At 36.4% G+C, this 19,548-nt stretch overlaps 1 protein-coding gene across 1 annotated transcript in view; it reads right to left on the bottom strand.

The window, feature by feature from the left end:
* Window positions 1-19,548, bottom strand: part of GABRB2 (gamma-aminobutyric acid type A receptor subunit beta2) — a 179,046-nt gene that overhangs the window by 14,884 nt on the left and 144,614 nt on the right. Inside the window, exons 7-9 of the mRNA XM_050905196.1 lie at window positions 8,225-8,362; window positions 6,860-7,012; window positions 5,508-5,752 (exon numbers count right to left, since the gene is read on the bottom strand). Coding sequence (XP_050761153.1) covers window positions 5,508-5,752; window positions 6,860-7,012; window positions 8,225-8,362 — 536 coding nt within the window. The remainder of the gene's footprint in view (window positions 1-5,507; window positions 5,753-6,859; window positions 7,013-8,224; window positions 8,363-19,548) is intronic.

The following is a 19,548-nucleotide window of genomic DNA, read 5'->3' as shown; positions in this document are numbered from 1 at the left end:
TCTGAATCAAATGAGTTAGACGAGCAACTGTTAAAAAAAGAGCAATAGAATCCAAAAGATGTAACAAGAGCATAAGCAGCAGGTTGACTGGGAATTTAGTAACACAGGAAAATATACTGAAAATACAGAGCTTGGGAGGTGATTGGACTGCAGATCCTGAACAACACAAAGTCTAGAAGATGCATCACACAATCACAGTGATCAGCATCAGCAAGCCCGTCTAAGCCACAGTTCCAAGATGGAAACATCCAAGGTAAAATTATTGGATCCAACAATGTAAGAGAAAATTTAAAAATTAGTCAAAAATACCTTGGCTACTGGATTCTGGAAGAAACTTATAGGGAAATTGTCCTGGTTTCGGCTAGGACAGAGTTAATTTTCTTCCTAGTAGCTGGTATAGTGCAGTGTTTTGGATTTAGTAGGAGAAGAATGTTGATAACACACTGATGGTTTTAGTTGTTGCTAAGTAGTGTTTATACTAAGTCAAGGATTTCTCATCTTCTCATGCCCAGCCAGCAAGAAGGCTGGAGGGGCACAAGAAGCTGGGAGGGGACACGCCAGGACAGCTGACCCAAACTGGCCAAAGAGCTATTCCATACCATATGACATCATGCCCAGTATATAAACTGGGGGAGCTGGCTGGGAGGGGGGATCGCGGCTCGAGAAATGGGCATCGGTCAACAAGTGGTGAGCAATTGCATTGTGCACCACTTGCTTTGTATAGTTTAATTCTTTTAGTATTACTATTGTCATATTATTATTATTATCATTATCATTGTTTTTCATTCCTTTCTGTCCTATTAAACTGTCTTTATCTCAACGCACGAGGGTTTTTTTTCCTGATTCTCTTCCCCATCCCAGGGGTGGGGGGCAGTGAGCGAGCGGCTGCGTGGTGCTTAGCTGCCGGCTGGGGTTAAACCACGACAGAAATAAATCAGTACTGAGAGAGCACCAAGAAGCTCATTATTCAAAGTGCAATAACAGAAATTAAGCATATTAAAATGGCTGGGGGTCTACACCAGAAATTATTCACAGTTGTACCAGGCTCTACGCTGAGATCCCGGTTAGGCTAATCATCTTAAAGACAAAGCCAGGCTTCATAAAGGAGAAAACTTGAAGGGTTACATCAGAGTAGCTTTTTTCCCTCCCCCCACCCCTTTCTATCCCAAAAGGAAACAGAAACCAAAATTACAATTAAAAGAAAAAAAGCCTCACAGAGGCTTCTAGACCAAATCCTTCCAGACCATTTTCATGTAATTACAGAATTAAGAGATGAAAGTTATGGATTTCAGTAAAGCCTTTGACACATTATCTGAAGACTAAAGAGATTATATGTCCTAGATATATGTAACATTACCCATAGGAAGACAGTCAGCTGAATGATATTGTGAAGCCAGAAGTTAGAATTTGGCCCTATTTTTTAACGTATCTGTTAATCATCTGGAAGAAGCACAGACAATATATTAGATTAGTGCCCTGAGCCTAAAGAAAAGATAGCATGAAATGTGCCTACAAAGGATCAAAAGGATGCTGATGACCATCAACATTCCTATTTAAAATAGAAAAGTCCACAGAATAAAATTGCATAACAATGGGTTAGATTATATATACACCATACTTGATGACACATATTAGGTCTTCAAGCAGAAATACAACACTCCCAGTTTACCTATCCTTATATATACGCTTGCGGTACTATGCCATTCAGAACAGAAGAGATTCAAAAACTTGAGACCATGAAGATAATAAAGGCATATGAAGAAATAATGTAAGATAAGAGGATAGGCTTGAAAAGAGGGGTGAGGAAATAATGTGAATGCTATCTCCAATAAATGAAGGATGTCTACAGCAAGAAGAAAGCCAGTGATTTACCTGTAAGCAACAATACGACTGTTTACAGAGAGAACAATTAGCCTTGACAAAGGCAAAAGATGACAACTTAGACTAAAGGAATAAACTGCTGAATGCAGCTTGAGAAGCTTCAAGAGTGGAACAATCATACACACAGCCATTTTAACCTGAAGTCACTGCAAAGAAAATTAAGCAAGTCTGTGATAACATATCTGCTGGTAATTGAGTCTGAATCTTCCTTGAGTTTTATGTCCTTTAAATCTCTCCATGATTTTATTACTCAGGTTTCAGAATTCAAGAAGCAAATCAAGATACAGGTCCAATCCCTTCTCTTCCTTTCCCTTACCCCAAAAAGAGCCAACAGTCTTTGAAAATGAGGGAATATATGAAGCTACAATCTTCTGTGATGATTCAGACTAGATATAAGGAAGAAATTTTTTACAATGAGAGTGGTGAAACACTGGAACAGGTTGCCCAGAGAGGTGGTAGATGCCCCATCCCTGGAAACATTCAAAGTCAGGTTGGATGGGCTCTGAGCAACCTGATCTAGTTCAAGATGTCCCTGCTCACTGCAGGGGGGTTGGACTAGATGACCTTTAAAGGTCCCTTCCAACCCAAACTATTCTATGATTCTAAAAAACCAAAACAAAACCAAAACTACCATATTGGGCGTACGACATGAATACAATATGAAATTTAAAGAAAGATTTGGCTACAGTTTCATCTGGAATAGCCCAGGGGAAGCTCTGCAGCCAGCTTGATGGTGTTCGCTCAAATGGAAAAAACAGGACATTCTCGTCCTGAGTCACCAAAACTCCAAGGGATTACACTGGATTCAGCAGATACCACAGTCACGGAAGAACAGCTGCTGTTGTGCTTCCATACTGTTTTGTAGGCTCTCTAGTATCTTCTGAATAACACTGAGCAAAAATAGAGAGACTACCAATGTCTGTGCCTGCCCTGAAATCTCTGCATACCACAGAATTCAACAGCATAAAGGGAGTATGTATTAACTTCTACTTTGATTTTGCAAGTAGTTGTGGATGGAAGGACTAATCAGCACTTCTCTTCTCACCACCTTTTGTTGTTTGAAAAGTTGTAAGAGGCTGTTACAAAAAAATGGTGTTGGAATCTGAAGAAATCTATTACAGATTTGTTGGTCTATAATGTATAAACGAAGATGCTGCACTACAAGCAGCAGTTCCAATAACTATTTATCTGCCTTTTTTACAATGTCTATGCTGAATGCAGTAACAGAGCTGTATAGAAGTTTTCATCCTCATGTTTTGAGGTTTATTACTCATGGCGTTAATCTTTTCTCACATAGTATCTGATTCTGATAAATTCATAATATTCCACGTAGTGATACAAGAGGAATCTAGTAATATCACAAAAGAACACTCATACTTCGTAAAATTAGTCCTTCAAGGTTGGATCCTAATTAGAGATGGAGCATTCGTTTGGTCCCATTTCTAAAACATTTGGGTTTTTATGGAAACCTGCATCTGAACCAAATTCGGCAGTTCAGGCTCATTTCTGGTTCTTGAAACGGTTCTGGTACATGAAAATAATTATATAATATTTGGCCCCTTTTCATAGATAAAATATTCAGGTCCGCTAAATATGAATCTGTTTTCTCGCTGCTGGTCAAACAGCAAGAACAGCTGTCAGCTCCTTTCCTCCTCCCCAGAGCAGTCTATGTGCAGTAGGACAGGGTTCTCTGATCACTACTCTTTTCTGATCCTCTCCTCTTTGATTCTCTGTTTAAGGGATTGCAAATCTGATTATCAGATCAGAGTGTATCGGGATACCAGAGCAGAACTGCCATAGACGGTGAACCATGTTGGCCTAGTATATTAAGCAAAAGGCTCAGTATAAAAAAATATAAATAATGTAAAGTTGTTCCCAGTATACTTTGTGTTAATCCTGTAGGCTGGTGAATTTCTGTGAGTTATTGGAATTAATTTACTCTGCTTACTGGACTGGATTAGTGCACTAGTTAGTGCTTTCAAATTCTAGTTCATGATTAGCAATTTGCCACTAGACGTTGGCTATTCTGTTACATGGCTGAAAGATCTATTGTATGAATAAGTATATAGAAAATACCACAAGTGAAACATTATGCAGAAATATACCTCAGCTAGTGGTGACACTGTGACACCTATGGACCTTAAATTTCCATTGATGTTAGAGGAAAGGTAAACGCAGATCTAGTCTCATAAAATTACCTGCAGGGTTTCTTAGTTAATAGCTTTGATCGTTCAAAAGGAAACTGATTTTTAAAAAATAAATCCTGACAAATTAAATAAAAGCTTGCAGCTTTTTTTACATTGCTGAAAAATCACCAATAGAAAGAAAAAGATTTTACAGTATCTTCATGAAGTTTACAATGGTAAAAGATGATCTATGGTACCATAACATCAAAATTAATCTCATCATTATGCATTTGCCTTCATTCATTAAAACATGTTTCTCTCAAATTAAAAAGAAAAAATAAATTAATGAATGGGTGAGATCTGAGCCATGACAATATAATCCTCCATCTTAAAATACTATAAACTATAACCTATAAAACTAACTGTTTTATGCTATCAACATGTGATGATTTGTTGTTCCAGCAACAATGGAACAAAATGTTCTTCTGTCTGCAGGCACACTATGATAGCGCAGAAATTCTGAACAAACATGAGGAATTCCACCACTAGAGCTGTATGAAACTTATGTTTCCACTTCACAAATAATCACTTGGGTTTTTTCTGATTTAGATTTTTTTTTTTAATCCTGCTTTTGATTTTTTCCCCTTGGAGTATCATGCTGAATTACAAATTCAAAAAGCTTCCCATGCCAAAAAAAAAGGATAATTTAACTCTATTTAACTTTCCAATTTTACATGTGTTTGAAAGTTTATACATTTCACACTGAGTACAATTTAGCATTCAACCCAAATTTGCCACCGTGTGAAACTCATCCAAAATGGTCAAAGTGAAAAACGACAAGTGCTTTACGATAAGTGCTTCGTTTTCTTTAAGCATAATGGATGCTTTTTCCAAAAGTGTGTGTCTTGGCAAATGTATTTTCTGCCTCAATTCTCCATCCTCAGGGGACTATTTTTAGATTCAAAATTAAGTGCACAGCAAGTTGATGCTTTATTTCTGAGCAGTTTCTCATTTAGTCAACTGTATCCTGGGCCACTATATGTTGAAAATATGCAAACTTTTCAAGCTTTAAACACTTCTGTAGTAAATATTTCTTATCCAGGTCATCTGAAAGATTTATGAAAGTAGGTTAAATTTAGGTTTTATTTCCAATGTTCCATACAGCTCTTACTAGAATATCAGCTATAGCCATCATTTTGGATTTGTTCCTTTGGAAACAGATTAGACGTACTTAACTCTACATCCTGACTGAGAAAACATCTCACAGTAAAACTTAACTGAGTGCATGCTTTAGAAAAAAGTCAGTCAGTTTTCCAGGCTAGAGGGCAGCATTCATTGCTGAGGTGGCTAAGTACACTGCTCTGCAGAGCTAAGACAAAATCATAATAATCCCACTCCACTCATTTTCTCTAAGAAATTATATTTTAAAGCTCTGTCTGGCAGAAGTGAAAGTCTGCCTTCCTGGGGCAATGCTAAAAGTATATCCCCGTTTCAATTTACCTTATTGACATCCATTCGCAACTTCTCATTGTTGGCACTGGCAGCTTTTTCTGCCGCTTTCTTTTGACGCTGTGGTCCCCTGCCAAAGAAGATGTAGTTGACCAATGCGTACTCCAGCAGAGCCATGAAAACGAAGACAAAACATCCCATAAGGTACATATCAATGGCTTTCACATATGGAATTTTGGGAAGAGTCTCTCGAAGATGGGTGTTAATTGTTGTCATTGTGAGCACAGTTGTGATTCCTGGAAAAAAGAATTGACAAGTCTATTGATTGCATTCATTTTAATTTTCTAGCATAATACTTCATAATATTCAAATGCTAGAGATGAAAGATTCTAGATTTTTTCTCCTGGTGGAAAAAAACCTACCCCCAACCTCTGTCCACATTCCTTATCTTTGTCTTTAATTTTTTGTACAGCAAAGAAAATTACACCTGTAATAAATTGCATTCAATCAAACAAACAGTAGTTGGATTCTATGAGTATGTTTTTAACCAGCTAAACTGTAACCTTCTCTAACGAGTCTCAGTTATAAATTACCAGCCTAGAGTCACTGTTATCTTGCTTTCCTCCAGCATTTTCAGCATGTCTGCAGTCTTGAATTCTTATGGAAAAATGCTACACAGAAAGGCCTGGTAAAACTCAGACAGTATTCTATAAAGTTAAAATGTCAAATTCTCAATTGTATCTTTTGTGGTGATTTACTTATTTTACCTATATGAGAGCTGTACTGGCAGGAATTGGTCTGATTTATACAAAATTTGGCAATAGATACTCTTATTTATTTTTGTAACATGCTTGGATACTCTGACAAGGGGCACAGTATAAACAAACACACATGGGATTAGTGATGAGATATAAGAGTACTGTAGAGATTAATTAGGGAAATGGTTTTGCTTTTAGAATGTAAGGAAAAAAGCCCTCAACTTAAGGAGAAGTTAGCTACAGAACCCTAGTAAAACTTTATTTAATTCATACCTGAAAGGGAAAGCAATTTATAAGCCATAACACAGTGCTGAATGTGTATTCTGGACTGCCACGGGCAAAAGCAAAGTAAATGCATTCTCTTTGGAGAAAAAACAAGCAGTAAAACAACAGAAAATGTTGAGACAATTAGGCTAATTCTGGTTACAATGATTATACAGTTAGCTAATTCAGACATGAAATCACTTTAATTTTTATTTAAATTGTGATGATTTAAATGCTGATTCAAATAATACAAAGCTTAACAAGCCAGACATAAAAAGATCTAACAGATTTATTTTTCAAATCATGCACTACCCACTAAGCCAGAAGCAAGAAAAAGCATTCAGCTAATGCACACTGCATGAGATGTGTAAAAATGCCTACCTAAAGCAACTCTTGCAGCTGAAGCATCATAATTAATCCAGAAGGAAACCCAGGACAGGATAGTGATCAGAATAGAAGGCATGTAGGTCTGCAGAATGAAGTAACCAATGTTTCTCTTAAGTTTAAAGCTGAGAGACAGCCTTGGGTAGGCACCTAAAAGAGAATATTTGGTATGGCCATAATTTACTTGTATAAAGCCTGAAAACATTTTTCTGTCATTTGGTTTTATTGTTTCATGCAACATAGAGTACACACAGAGTTGAAAGATCCAGGATAATCAGCTGCAGAATTTTTAGCAAGAACTGGTATTAAATAATCTTTTATTCTAAGAGTACAAGGATGCTCTACGTGCGTATCTGTTGGTAATCATAATATTTAACAATCAACAGCCAAAACACATTTCAGAGCATCAAAGCATAGAAATGCTTCTTCCCTGACAAGCTGCAGTACGCCTACTTCAGTGTAACCCTTATTCTAACCTTCTCTCCAGGCAATGCAACACTCGCCCTTTGTCACTGGACACCAGAAATATTTTGGTGTATGAAACACTTGTTGAAATGGGTGTCTAGACATCACTATTCAAGTCCTGTTTCTGCTTGGTTTTGAAGACTTTGGGATGCACAATCCTTCTATACTCCCTCCAAAGATGATTTCTATCCATATCTAGAAAGTGAGTTTTGAAGATTTTTTTTGTTGACACACCTAACACCTTTCTCAAGTAGGTAGAGAACATCACATAGTAATAGCCCAACCCAACTCTTGTCTCTCTTGAATGATTTAATATGTCTTTGAAATGTTCTAGTTGTTTCTTGTTTTTTTTTTTATTTTATGAAATCCAATCTTATTTTCTATTCCTCCTCACAAAGCATCTTTTCAGCCTTCAGAAAGTCATATGCTTGCTAGCATAGGCTAAACTACAGATCCTGTGGAACAAGGATTTTAAGGGTTTTATAGCGAAGACAAAATAATTAGTCTAATACCTCCACAGCTTGGCACAAGGAACATCTAGAAATAGCGAAAGAAAGGTTTCTAAATTTCCTACAGGCTGGGTTACTTCTTGTTGGGTTTTAGGGCACTGAGGTGTATAAGTGGCTTAATCAGTTTTCATAGGAAAACAGAAAATATATCTTATTTGACTGAGCCTTAACATGACACACCACTGTATTCTCTTCATATGTTAATGAGTGATGCCTTATATACTATGAAAGCTGTAATAAAAACTGCTCCTTTCAAAATTCACAGTTGCTGCTCTAATTTATTCCAGTTTCTAAAATTTTTGCTCAGATCCTGAACTGCACCTTGAGAATTAACCCATGTCTAAAAGTCTTCCCAGTGAATTCCCCTTTTAGCTTCCCCTCCACATACCTGTAGAGAAAACAACATTCTTGGTGATAAGCTTGTAGTCTACAATGGAGAACTGTGGCAGTTCGATCTTCGTCACTCCTGTGACTGCATTATCACCCCCACGCCAGTAAAATTCAATGTCATCTGTTGTATAGCCATCTATAAAAACAGGAGTAAACAGTTAAGATACACATCTCTTCTGACATCATGGAGAACAGTCCAGAGAATTAACTCAGAAAATAACTTCAAATGTATTTCTAAAACTGAACTGTTAATAACATAACAGTTATAAACGTACAGACACAGGTAATTCTAAATATAATTTCAAATAGCAATACTAGGTGCATTTTAATCTTTGGTTTTTTAAAGATATATTATATCAATATATTAATAAAGCAAACCTATAAAACCAAATTAAGACTACATGCATCCCATATAGAGATAGTAACTGTACATTCAGCTTAAGGTAACTTCTGATCCCAAGGCTGGATAAAACAGTGTGGGTTTGCTGTAATTTCAGCCCCTGGGCTGAAACATCAGCACTGGTAAAAGAAACATGAGCAGGCCACCAAGAGATGCCTGGAAGAGATGCTTTTCTGTCTTGTTCACCATGATCAGCATAGGAAAGACGACAGTGAGAGTAATATGGGTAAGAGAGAAGTTCAGCGTACAGTTATCTCATGATATTTGCTCTGTATGCTATGTAGTTTATAATCTGACTATGGATGAAAAGGACAAACTCTAGTTCAAACCCATGTAGATTTTACTTGTAAAAACAGTGTCATTCTTTTTCTGAAAATGGCTTGAATGCAATAAAAGACTGCCACGTTCAGTGAGGCCCTTGCAAGAAGCAACTATAGCAGATGCAACAGCCATCACTCTGGATGGCAAAAAAACATGCACAAAAAAACCAACCAAACAAAAAAATCCCACCAGCCACAAAAAAAGGTCAGAAGACAGCACATGTTCACACAGTCATAAAACATATGCATGAAATATGAATCTGGGTTCACCAAATGGCAGCTGAGCTAACTTGCGTACTCCAGAGTTGGTATACAGAACTGATCAGTAGACATCAGAAATAAATCTACTACAAAACCAGGAAATAAGTTATTAATGAAGGTTTGTAGCCTTTTAAAGGTTTTTGTTGTTGAAAATTGTAAATAAAAAGAACAACTCAGAGATGGAATAATGACTATGAACTTTTGGGAACCTGACATAATAAAATTATATATATATATGACCTTGATTTTAATTTCTCACCCGCAGACAAAGGACCAAATTATATACTAAACACCATTTTAGAGTGCTCAAATAACACTTACTTTCAAGGAATAATGCAGATTATTATATTTTGTGATAACGCAGAAACTATAAAACTGTTTCCACACGTCATTAATTTTTGATAATCCAAGTAAAATACAGGTGTACAGCAGTAGCAGAAGGCAAGTGAGTTTGAAGATATGAACCTAATAATCTGTAAAAACACTGAAACAACCATAAAAACCTATCCAACATACAGCAAGTTTTAAAGTATTTTGGTAGTTACATTCTTATTGCATATTGATATAAATTCCAGTTTTTTGTATATGTGATTCTTTCATTCTGTTTTTCATGGGGCTCACAGCAAATCTAAAGTAGTTTGAGGGTAGAAAATGGAAAACTAATTTCAGGAATCAGAGCCATCTCATTTATACAGGACAGATTTTGAACAGCTCGTCAACATCAAGAATTCAAGATGGAACCCGCTCTGCTTTCAAAGTTGCTGACATCGACAGCAAAACTGATGAGAGAATAGATTTTTTACATTTTTGTGAAATAAGTTCTTCCTTAATCTTTCCATTTACCCAAAAGTTCACTAGCTCTAGCTGATGACATAAACCAAAGAAAAAAGAGGCTTGTATCTTCTAAATAAGCTTCAGCAGTTCAGGGAGAAAAAGTTCTAAAATGTGGAACACGATATGCTTTTGACACATCCAGAACTCCTTAAGAAACAGAGTTTAAATTCACATCAACAAATAGCTTATATCAATGGTGACTGATTTGTTTCCCCTTATAGTTTCTCTCTTGTTTCACCAAGAGAAGAATTGTCAAAGGAATAACTGAACGTAATTTGGACTAATAAGTTCCCATAATATTTAGCTTCCCTCCTCTGTTTGGACAGTGCCATCAAACTAATCTCTTAGATATCATAATCTTTGCATTTATTGTATGTTACATGTTCAGAGTCTAAAACATGAGAGGTCTGAAAAGGAGCCAAGATTACTGCTATCTCTCAGTAGAAGGCTTATCCTCTGTAAACAAACATTAACTGTGACTCCACAATCGTACTGATGCTTCTTACACACTTTGTGATACAACAAAGTATGTTTAAATCTGCATTTTTTAATCATCAGAACTCATCAGCTTTGAAGCTGTCTCATGAAGATCAACACATCATTGACCTTGCTTTTCGCTTACTGCATCTTTGCATAGGAAAACCTCTAGCACCCCACATAGAATTGTCTCAGATGAAATTTACAGCACACAATTGTTGCATGTTGACCAAGAGATTTATTTGTAGTTAGAGATAAGAATAGCTTTAGCACAATGACTTCCAATAGCTAAGCAAGGCATCTTTAGTTCAGCCAAGACTGTTGTCAGAAGTGATTTTGAATTGTTCTATAGTATCAGTTAAATTATTTCAAAAGAGTCAAATTACAGACTTACCCAGGAGATTGGAATTGTTTTGTTCTCATGAGGAAATAATGTATTTTGTCGCTTAATTATGATTTTCTGAGACTGCCTAGTTATATGAGAGCCTCCCTCCCTATCTCTCATTTCTTCAGTTAACCTTGTTCTATTTCCTCCACAGTATAAAGATAGCAAAAGGAACATGATGGAAGAGCGCAATACTTCAAAAGTTTCTTTCCTTCCAAAATGACTGAAATACTGAGGCACTTCTAAGTATCAAACATTTTAAGAAATGAGGAATACTTGTACTTAGCCATCTAATTGAGTTTATGATAGTTTCTGAACTAACAGACTTGAGCTGTGAAATACAACTTGAAAACATTTGACAATATGTTGTAATCTTTAATTTAGCTTTTTTACATCCATTACTTCTTGTGGTCAAAGTTTATACCAACTTCGGGCTCTGATATTGTTAACGTAACACCTTGGTAACTCCTCTCCTCTTCCCTGGTTGTGGGTGTGAATGTCTCATCCTGCTTGGCCCCATCCTCTGGTTCTCCAGTGGATACCTGTAAAAGCTGCATTCCAGCAAATGGACTTTGTTTTTGCAAATTGTTACTTACCACCTGAATCCGCTAATAACAAAAGCTGTTGTCATGTTGCCAAATACTGCACGGAAAGAAGGCTCTCTGCCCTTTCTGTGATGTACATAGGGCCATTACACCTATTGGTGTACCTTCTCCCAGTGGAGAAGCAGTTGTTTGACAGGAAGGGAAATTACTGTTAGCATTGGGGCACTGGCTGTTGACAAGTTGTTCTACTCTCTGCAGGATACTAGATTTTAAGTACCGCTAGATCTGCTTCATTTGCTTTAAAACGTACTTTTGCAGGAAGATCAATGGTACATGGATGGAGGTCATTAATGATTGTGTTCACGGCAAGACAGGCCCACTTCAGTAAGACATGTGAAGGGAACACTTTTGTTTCAGTATTTGTGTGAAGCACAAATCCTTCATTCAGTGCAGTAAGTTCTGTGGTCATTTTTCCAAGTGTTACATGGTATGAGGAATATGTGCAGATTCTGCAGACCTGAAATTCATCAGGTTGTCATGATATCTTTTACTTTTCTGGTCACAAGTCTATCTTCAGAAAAAAGGCAGACAGCTTACTTATGTTTCCTTGTCTATCACCACTTTATATTTGTCAAGTCTCACTCTAGGCTTTCAGAGAGAAAAATAAAATAAAATCTAAAATAAAATAAAGAAAAATGAATAAGTTGGCTGATCTTGAGATGCAAAAGCAAGTATATGTTATGAAAAATATAAAAGAACATCCTTTGAGAGTTTAGAAAGAATAATATTACATACCTTCTTGTGAGGGTTCACTCTTACTTTGTGATATTGCTGAGTTTTGCTGATATTCTCTCTCAAATCTACCCTGCCCTCCAACAGCAAGTTCCAGATTCTAGTACCATTTACTGAAATCGATGGGATTTATCAAGGTAGTTTATTTAATTTTGAGGTAATTTAACTGTTAAACTTCATAACTAATAGATCAATCTTTTATTTTTCTTTCTGAAAAAAAAATGCTAAAATAAGTTACAGCAAGAAAAAAACCCACTTTTTTATGTAAGAGAAAATATGTTTACAAAAAGCCCAAATGGCTCTTCATTTCATTTTATTTTTTAGAACATCTGTTAGTAGCACTTTTCTGCCCAACTGCCTATACACAGTTTGGCCTTGAACCGCCTAATCATACCAGGGTTCACGCAGGAAACCTCCAGGATTTATGTTCCAGCAGACTGCCAAATGCTCCAGCATTCCCCCTCTACCAGGAAGATGTGGTCAAGCTTCTCCCTGTATTCTCACAGCCTTAATACTAAGCAAATATCGACAACTACTTCTTGAGGAGAGCTGAACTCCTTTGAAAATCTCACCCAGAAGTTCAAACCGAAGATTCCAAAACATGCAGCTCTGGGCTGCTTTCGGGAGACTGTGCAGAACTCCCTGCTGCTTAAGGTACTTACGCCGGGGAAATGCTAAGCTGAGACTTTGACACTGAATGACAAGACTTGTTAGTAGGTATCGATAAGAAGAATTTCAGGAAGTCTCTTCAAGCTTTCATTAAAATACTTCTCTCTCTTTCCAAGATCATTTCATAACATGGAGAAGGAGAGAAAAGAATATTATAATCATCTACACATGAATGCTATTGTATACTGCTAGAGTACCCAAAGATAATTGCATATAAGTCTAATATCTGCAAAACATCTGCCAGAAGAGAGAATGGGCCTATTCATGTCTCTAGTGGATGTTTTACAGACATTAAAGTCCAATTACCTGTGGCTATAATAAACTCCATCGGCAGGTATTTGGGACTCAAAACAACTCTGCTTACAAGTTAAAATTATTTAAAGACCAATCAATTTAAAATAATAATAAGCAGTCTAGAAAGAATAATCTGTGGCTTTTGACAAGAAAAAGACAGAATTAATGAATGTGAGCTCAATATTTCTAAATTATCAGATCACATGTCAGTAATGTTGAAAATAAAGCATACTAAACCCAAATATGCTGCAAGTCATTTTTGCAAGAATCTGAGTTTAGCACAGAACACTGTCTATTTGATTTAGATTGTAAAAGAACTGTTGTTTTACTATATATAAAATTGTATGTAGCACTGCTACCAGCACAGAGAATCTGATTGATTGCTTTTTCCTAAATCATTTATATATCAGCAGCAGCACGATTTACTTCACATTCAGCAAGTTCAATTTCTCATTTCTGTCATGCATCACACATCGGCAGTGAACCAAATCAATACATTGTCCTGGTAATATGGCACCAATCCTGAGAGAAGCAAAGCATTCTCAACTCCCATTAACATGGACAGGGAGTTTATCATTGCCTGTACTTCAAGGAATGACAGGTGATGAAGCACTGTAGAAGAAAAACAAACAACTAGTAGAACATAAAATAAAAACCTCTTCTTACAGAAACTACAAAACCACCTATTTTTTTCCAGTCTATTTAAGAGAAGTCAAAATTCAGAAATTCTTTAAATACAAACAACCTAAAATGAAAGCTGTAGCATTACTGGCTGAGCATGGGAGTATTTAGACACAAGATGGTTATCAGAAACACCACACAATGGAAAAAAAGAAGCCAACTTTTCTAAAAATCTCAGGATTTATCAGTAGGATTCACTGCCTCACAATGCTTTTGTTTGTACACAACAGCTGGGCTATATTTTAGATTGATATACAGACGCACATCTACAGTGTGCACACTGTGCAGGAATTCAAGTGGTCCATATTACTACTATGGTAGCACCTGGAGACTAAAGATAAGACATTTGTTGATTTGTGGAAAAAAAATAATGACATAAACATGCAAAACAGTGAAAATGTGGCTAAAACATAGAGAGGATTCTGAGGCCAGGCATTAACCTCACTCTGCTCTGAACCATCAGCAAATTGAGCATGGCTAGAACAGCATTGGGCAATACATGCATACATTCAGCATCACGTCCGAGCTAAGGAAAAGTACTTCAGCCTTAACAATGAGGCAAAAGGATCCTATTGGGAACTGTCTTAATCCTAACCCTGTCTGCTCAAGCTTATCCAAAAAAGTGTCACTCTAGCTACATCTTCTGTCAGCGATTCTGGACATTGTCAGCATGGAAGTACGATGAAGCACAGTTTGGCCACTTCAACATTTTTGCTCAGCAGGTCTGGAGGCTCAAAGAAAGCTGGCATTACACAATCTTTCTCATCACCTAAGGTATTTGTCTTTTGCTCACCAATACAAAACACACGAGAACTCGGCTTACAGCAGGTTCTGGAATTAAACACTATTGTAAAGCAACCATTTACAAGAACAGCATATACATTGTGGAGAATAACATAGTTGCATTACACACATGGTATTTTTGAAAAAAATCACAAAACTACATTATACAAAAATCTATGGACTCATAGGTGGGGAATGAGTACCAAGCTACTTAATCTCTCATATCTCTCCTGCTATCAATTGGATTTTCTTTGCCTAGCCACTCACAATATAGTAGCTTCCCAAAATAAAACGGAGAGAACTGATGGATGATATCTATACCAGACTGAATGTTTTGATTAAGAATATATAAAATATTCTTAGCTGGTGGTCTTAAGACATATTAATTTATTTAAATGCAGGCCATAGGCTATTTGACTAATAAAGAAACTTGACACCTACAGGCCCTGTACCATGAGATGACTGCTATACAGAAATATTAAAGAAATGGTTAATCCTGTTTATATAAGAGATCATGGAACACCTTTAGTAGCAATATCTATGCATTTTATTTATTTTTACACATAGAACCATCACTTTCTCCTTTTTCAAGAATTTCTTCAGCAGTTTTGCATTTGCACAGAGCAAACAGCGAAATTACTTATAAAAACATAAGTAACATGCAAAGCATATTTTGAAATTCCAAAACCCTTCAGAACACTCAAACTTGGCTCACTGCATCACCTCATTCTCCACCATCGCCTTATTCATTCAAAAACACAGCCAGAAAGAATAAGTTAGAAGTGTCTCTTCAAATTTGCAGAGACCTTCAAAGCTGAGAATACAAATCACCATACACTGAAATCAATGGGGTGATATGAAGGGGAGAAGAAAAGTCAGAGTTTGTGTACTGCTGAACACATTTGGCATCAGAGAAACTGGAAAAAGCACATTGTACTTGTTTCTCTCTCCTCTTTCTTACTCCCCCAAAATTCTGTCTTTCTGCATAAAACATTAGAATTCTTTTTACATTTCACTTCAAAGACTTTTTCCCCTAAGGCTCTGAGGATTTGGATACAAAAGAGGATGTACAATTTTCTGACTACAGTGAAACTCAATTGATTTTTAGATTAAATTGGTAACATCCTCAAAAAACAATCATCTTCAAGTTGTACAAGTGGTTCCTTACTGGAGAGAGCGGGGTGGGGAGAAGAAAGAAGGGAAGAAGGAAATGTGACTCCATAATTACTGTAAGACAGTATACAGCTGTTTAAAAAAAAGGTGTTTTGATAGACAAGTGAAATTACAAAATTGATTCCAGGGCTCAGAGTAGGCTTTTCATGGTGTTAGCAAAACCAAGTTTAATTTTCACGTAGGCACTTCAGGCTGATTCTTGCTTACGGTAAGCCTGGTAACTTATAGAATAGGTGTCCTGGTGCAACCCATTAAGTGTCGTTGCTGTTTTTTTTCCTAATGATTTCAATGAAAATCATTTGTACTTTAAGGCACTTGCTGCAAAATGCTTTCATAAGTAAATTTCCACTGTTATAATACTTCTAGGAAAAGAGAGATCAGAAACAGACAGGGAGAACTGTATCAGTGCAATAATATTCAAAAACCTTCTAGCTCCTAGAACTTGGCAATTTCTTGCAATCTTTCTGCTTCCGTAAGCTCAGTTACTCCCACCAGTATGAATGATCTAAAAAGTTATTGGATTCAATGTCATCGAGATCCTGCAAGTCTAAGTGTTCCTCACATAACAGAGAGCTGAGTATATGCAGCACAGTGGTGCCTGGTGATATGAAGCTAACGATGCCTAATTAGCCCAAAGCGGGTGCCACTTCATCAGAACTATATTCTTTCTGAGACTCCAGCAACAACTGGGCACGACACTGTCCAGTGCTAGTCTCTGTAGTGCTACACACTGGCACTTTCTGTGTAGCTTGGAGTACAGATCTTTCCCAGATCTGTGGGAATTCACAAATCACATGCAAGAATGCTTTTCATCTTTTTCTTCTGATCTCCACCATTCATTTGTGCTTGGTGTTTCCTGCAGACCAAGTGTTTTGTTTATGTATTAAGCATATCCCAGAACACAGTAATGTACAATACATCTGGTCGAGTTTTATTTATTTAAATGTCTAAAGTTCAGGGATTTCCATCACTATTGAAATTGCATGTCTAATTTCTGTGGGTAAACAAATAATGTTAGATAACCATGCATATTTTACACAGTACCTAGAAACATCCTATCCCATATTTCTGCCACAGGTTATATTATCTAACTCACTCCATTCAGCAGAGGACCTCTTCTGAGGATAAGGTTGACAACAATATGTCAGTTTTGCACATTGATTAAGTCTGGATCATCTTTGAAGGGGATTTTAGTGTAGCACGGGTGACATTAGGAAAGTGTTATGTGAAGAAAACATGGGCGGCGACTGTTGCCAATCTAAAGATAGCGCTAAATATACTTATTTCTCACTTCCACTAATAGTAAAATCATAAAGAAAAAAATCCCTCAATCTGTAAATTTCAAAAAGCAGATTAGTACACATTACAGTTCTGCAGTAAAGTTTATTAATTCCCTATTAAACATATCACATGAAAAAGGAGTTCCTGAATACTCAAGTAACTATATTAAACATGACAAACCTTTCTTATATGTAACAGACTTTTTAATGAGGGGAAAAAAAAAGCTTAGTTTAATTTGTAATTAAAAGTAGACTATGGTAGAATACTGGGAAGCTGAATATTAAGAAGCCCCGGATAATGTCTATTTTCTTGAAGCTCAATTTGATCATCAGCTATACACAGAAGAACCAAGAAATTTACTTTCACTTCTTATAGGAGTAGATCTTCAAAGACGCAGTAGGAAATTGCAATATATAACCATGAGGATGATATCAATCGTCGCTGAGGAAAGCAACATTTAGGCAGAAATAACAAATTGCTATTTAAATGTGAACTGCAGCTGATGTAAATATGATAAAAATGAATACATAAATTCTTAAGTGATCTATTTCCATGCCATTAAATCACAAAATGAACAGAACTCAAGTGAAAATAACCATTTTGAAAAGACAAGTGCAATCAGGTATAAGCAGGCAATGGGCTTTTTTTCAGAGTAATCTACAAAGTGAAAATATAAAGTATTTACTATGTTTCAAGACTTCAGAAAATGTTACTGCATCATTCATAACTACTTTCTTCCACACTTAAGTCAACAAAATCAAGACAAAGTTAAATAAAAAGAATAAATATCTTCAATACCGCGCTTTGGCATTGAAAATTGCTTACAGAAAAACAACATTTGTTTCACCCAGCTCACGAGATTTAACCTTAATAAGAAACGAAGCACATCTCCCAGGAAACTGAACTGTGGTATACACGTTGACGGACTAACTCAGAATGCCAAGAGACTCCTCAAGGCCTACTTGAACCTTCTACCATACCCAAAAACCTCCAGTGTAAAAAGGATGATAAAGTGCACATAGTTAATATATAAGGCTAAAAATTTTCACGTGAACAAAATTCAGTAAATGAATCATGCATCTCTTAAATATTAATTGGATCATTATATAAAATCCCTAAACAGGTGGACAAGAGCTCTGCTTGACTGTGATACTTCCAGTGGATTTGTGCAGTGTTCTGTTAACTTATTTCCTAAGGGACTGAATATTTAAACATGTGTAGCATCAAAAACAAAATCAACTTTATAGATCTTTTAAAAGATCTACAGCAAATTTTTTTGCATAAGCAGCCCATAACAATTGGATAATCTGATTGAGCATAGTGAGGGCAACATCACCCATGAGAAGTCAGTCAGAGCTGTTTTGAATGAGTGGAAGGAAGCCACAAATACTTAAGGCAGTAAATACCATCATTCTGGTCCTACGCTGTTATCCTGGCCTTCTTGTCCTGTTGACAGTACATCTCCTCAACCAAAGCAATTTTGAAGACCTGCCAGTATCTTGAACCTAATCAGCCTCTTCCAGCCTCTGCTTAGTCTTCACTTGGCAAGTTTCTTGTGCCATGCTTGCGTGTATCTGAGCACATTAATTTGGCAGTATCTAACTTGCAGATTTCAGGAAATACCTGTATTAATAAGGACATACTTGCAAAACAGCTAAAAATGGAGTAGATTTTGCATGGGTAGTCTCATCAACCAAAGAATCAAATATGAAATCTCTTATGGGTTTTTAAATAAGGCATATGTATAAGTAAGGATTCATTTTGAAAGTACTGTTATCTTTTTGCATAGTATTAAAGACCCAAACTTGGGTGCAGAGGGAAGAATTTTTTGTACTTTGCTGCAAATATATACTGCATTTCTCAACTGTATTCCAAAAAGATAGTTTTGAAGATTGATGGAAATTCCCTAAACCTCAACTTTTTGCATAAAACTGAAGACTGTTTCTGATGTTTGAAAACAATTATTAGCAACTGTCTTCTACTCTTGAGTGGGCCATGTTTCCAGGAACAGAACTTTCATAGTAAAACGTACATCCACACTGAGTGGGTGTAAACGACAAATTATTTTCTCCTCCCACCCTTTATTAAGGACAAAGACTATGCGGGGAAAACAAATACTGACATTTGCACCCTACCATTCATTTCATCATTGCAACCTGTACTCATGTTTTGAGCTGATCCCTACAGTTTTATCTCATTTGGCTACATTAACTTGAAATTTATGTAGAGAAAAATTGGTGTCCAAAAAAATTATATATGCTCTGGAAATTCTGAAGGAGCTCAGACATTGAATATTGTTTTCTAACAGGTAAATAAATCTCCCAATTTTCTTACTTAAGAGAAGACTTCATTGAAAGACTATATATGTTGGAATTTTGCCCTTTTATCTAATTTAAGAGTTGGTCTTTTCAAAACTGGAGATAGAAG

The sequence above is a fragment of the Gymnogyps californianus genome, chromosome 14 (genome assembly GCF_018139145.2).
Source record: "Gymnogyps californianus isolate 813 chromosome 14, ASM1813914v2, whole genome shotgun sequence".
Lineage (NCBI taxonomy): Eukaryota > Metazoa > Chordata > Aves > Accipitriformes > Cathartidae > Gymnogyps > Gymnogyps californianus.
The sequence above is the reverse complement of the archived record's forward strand: the minus strand, read 5'-3'. Positions and strand labels throughout refer to the sequence as shown.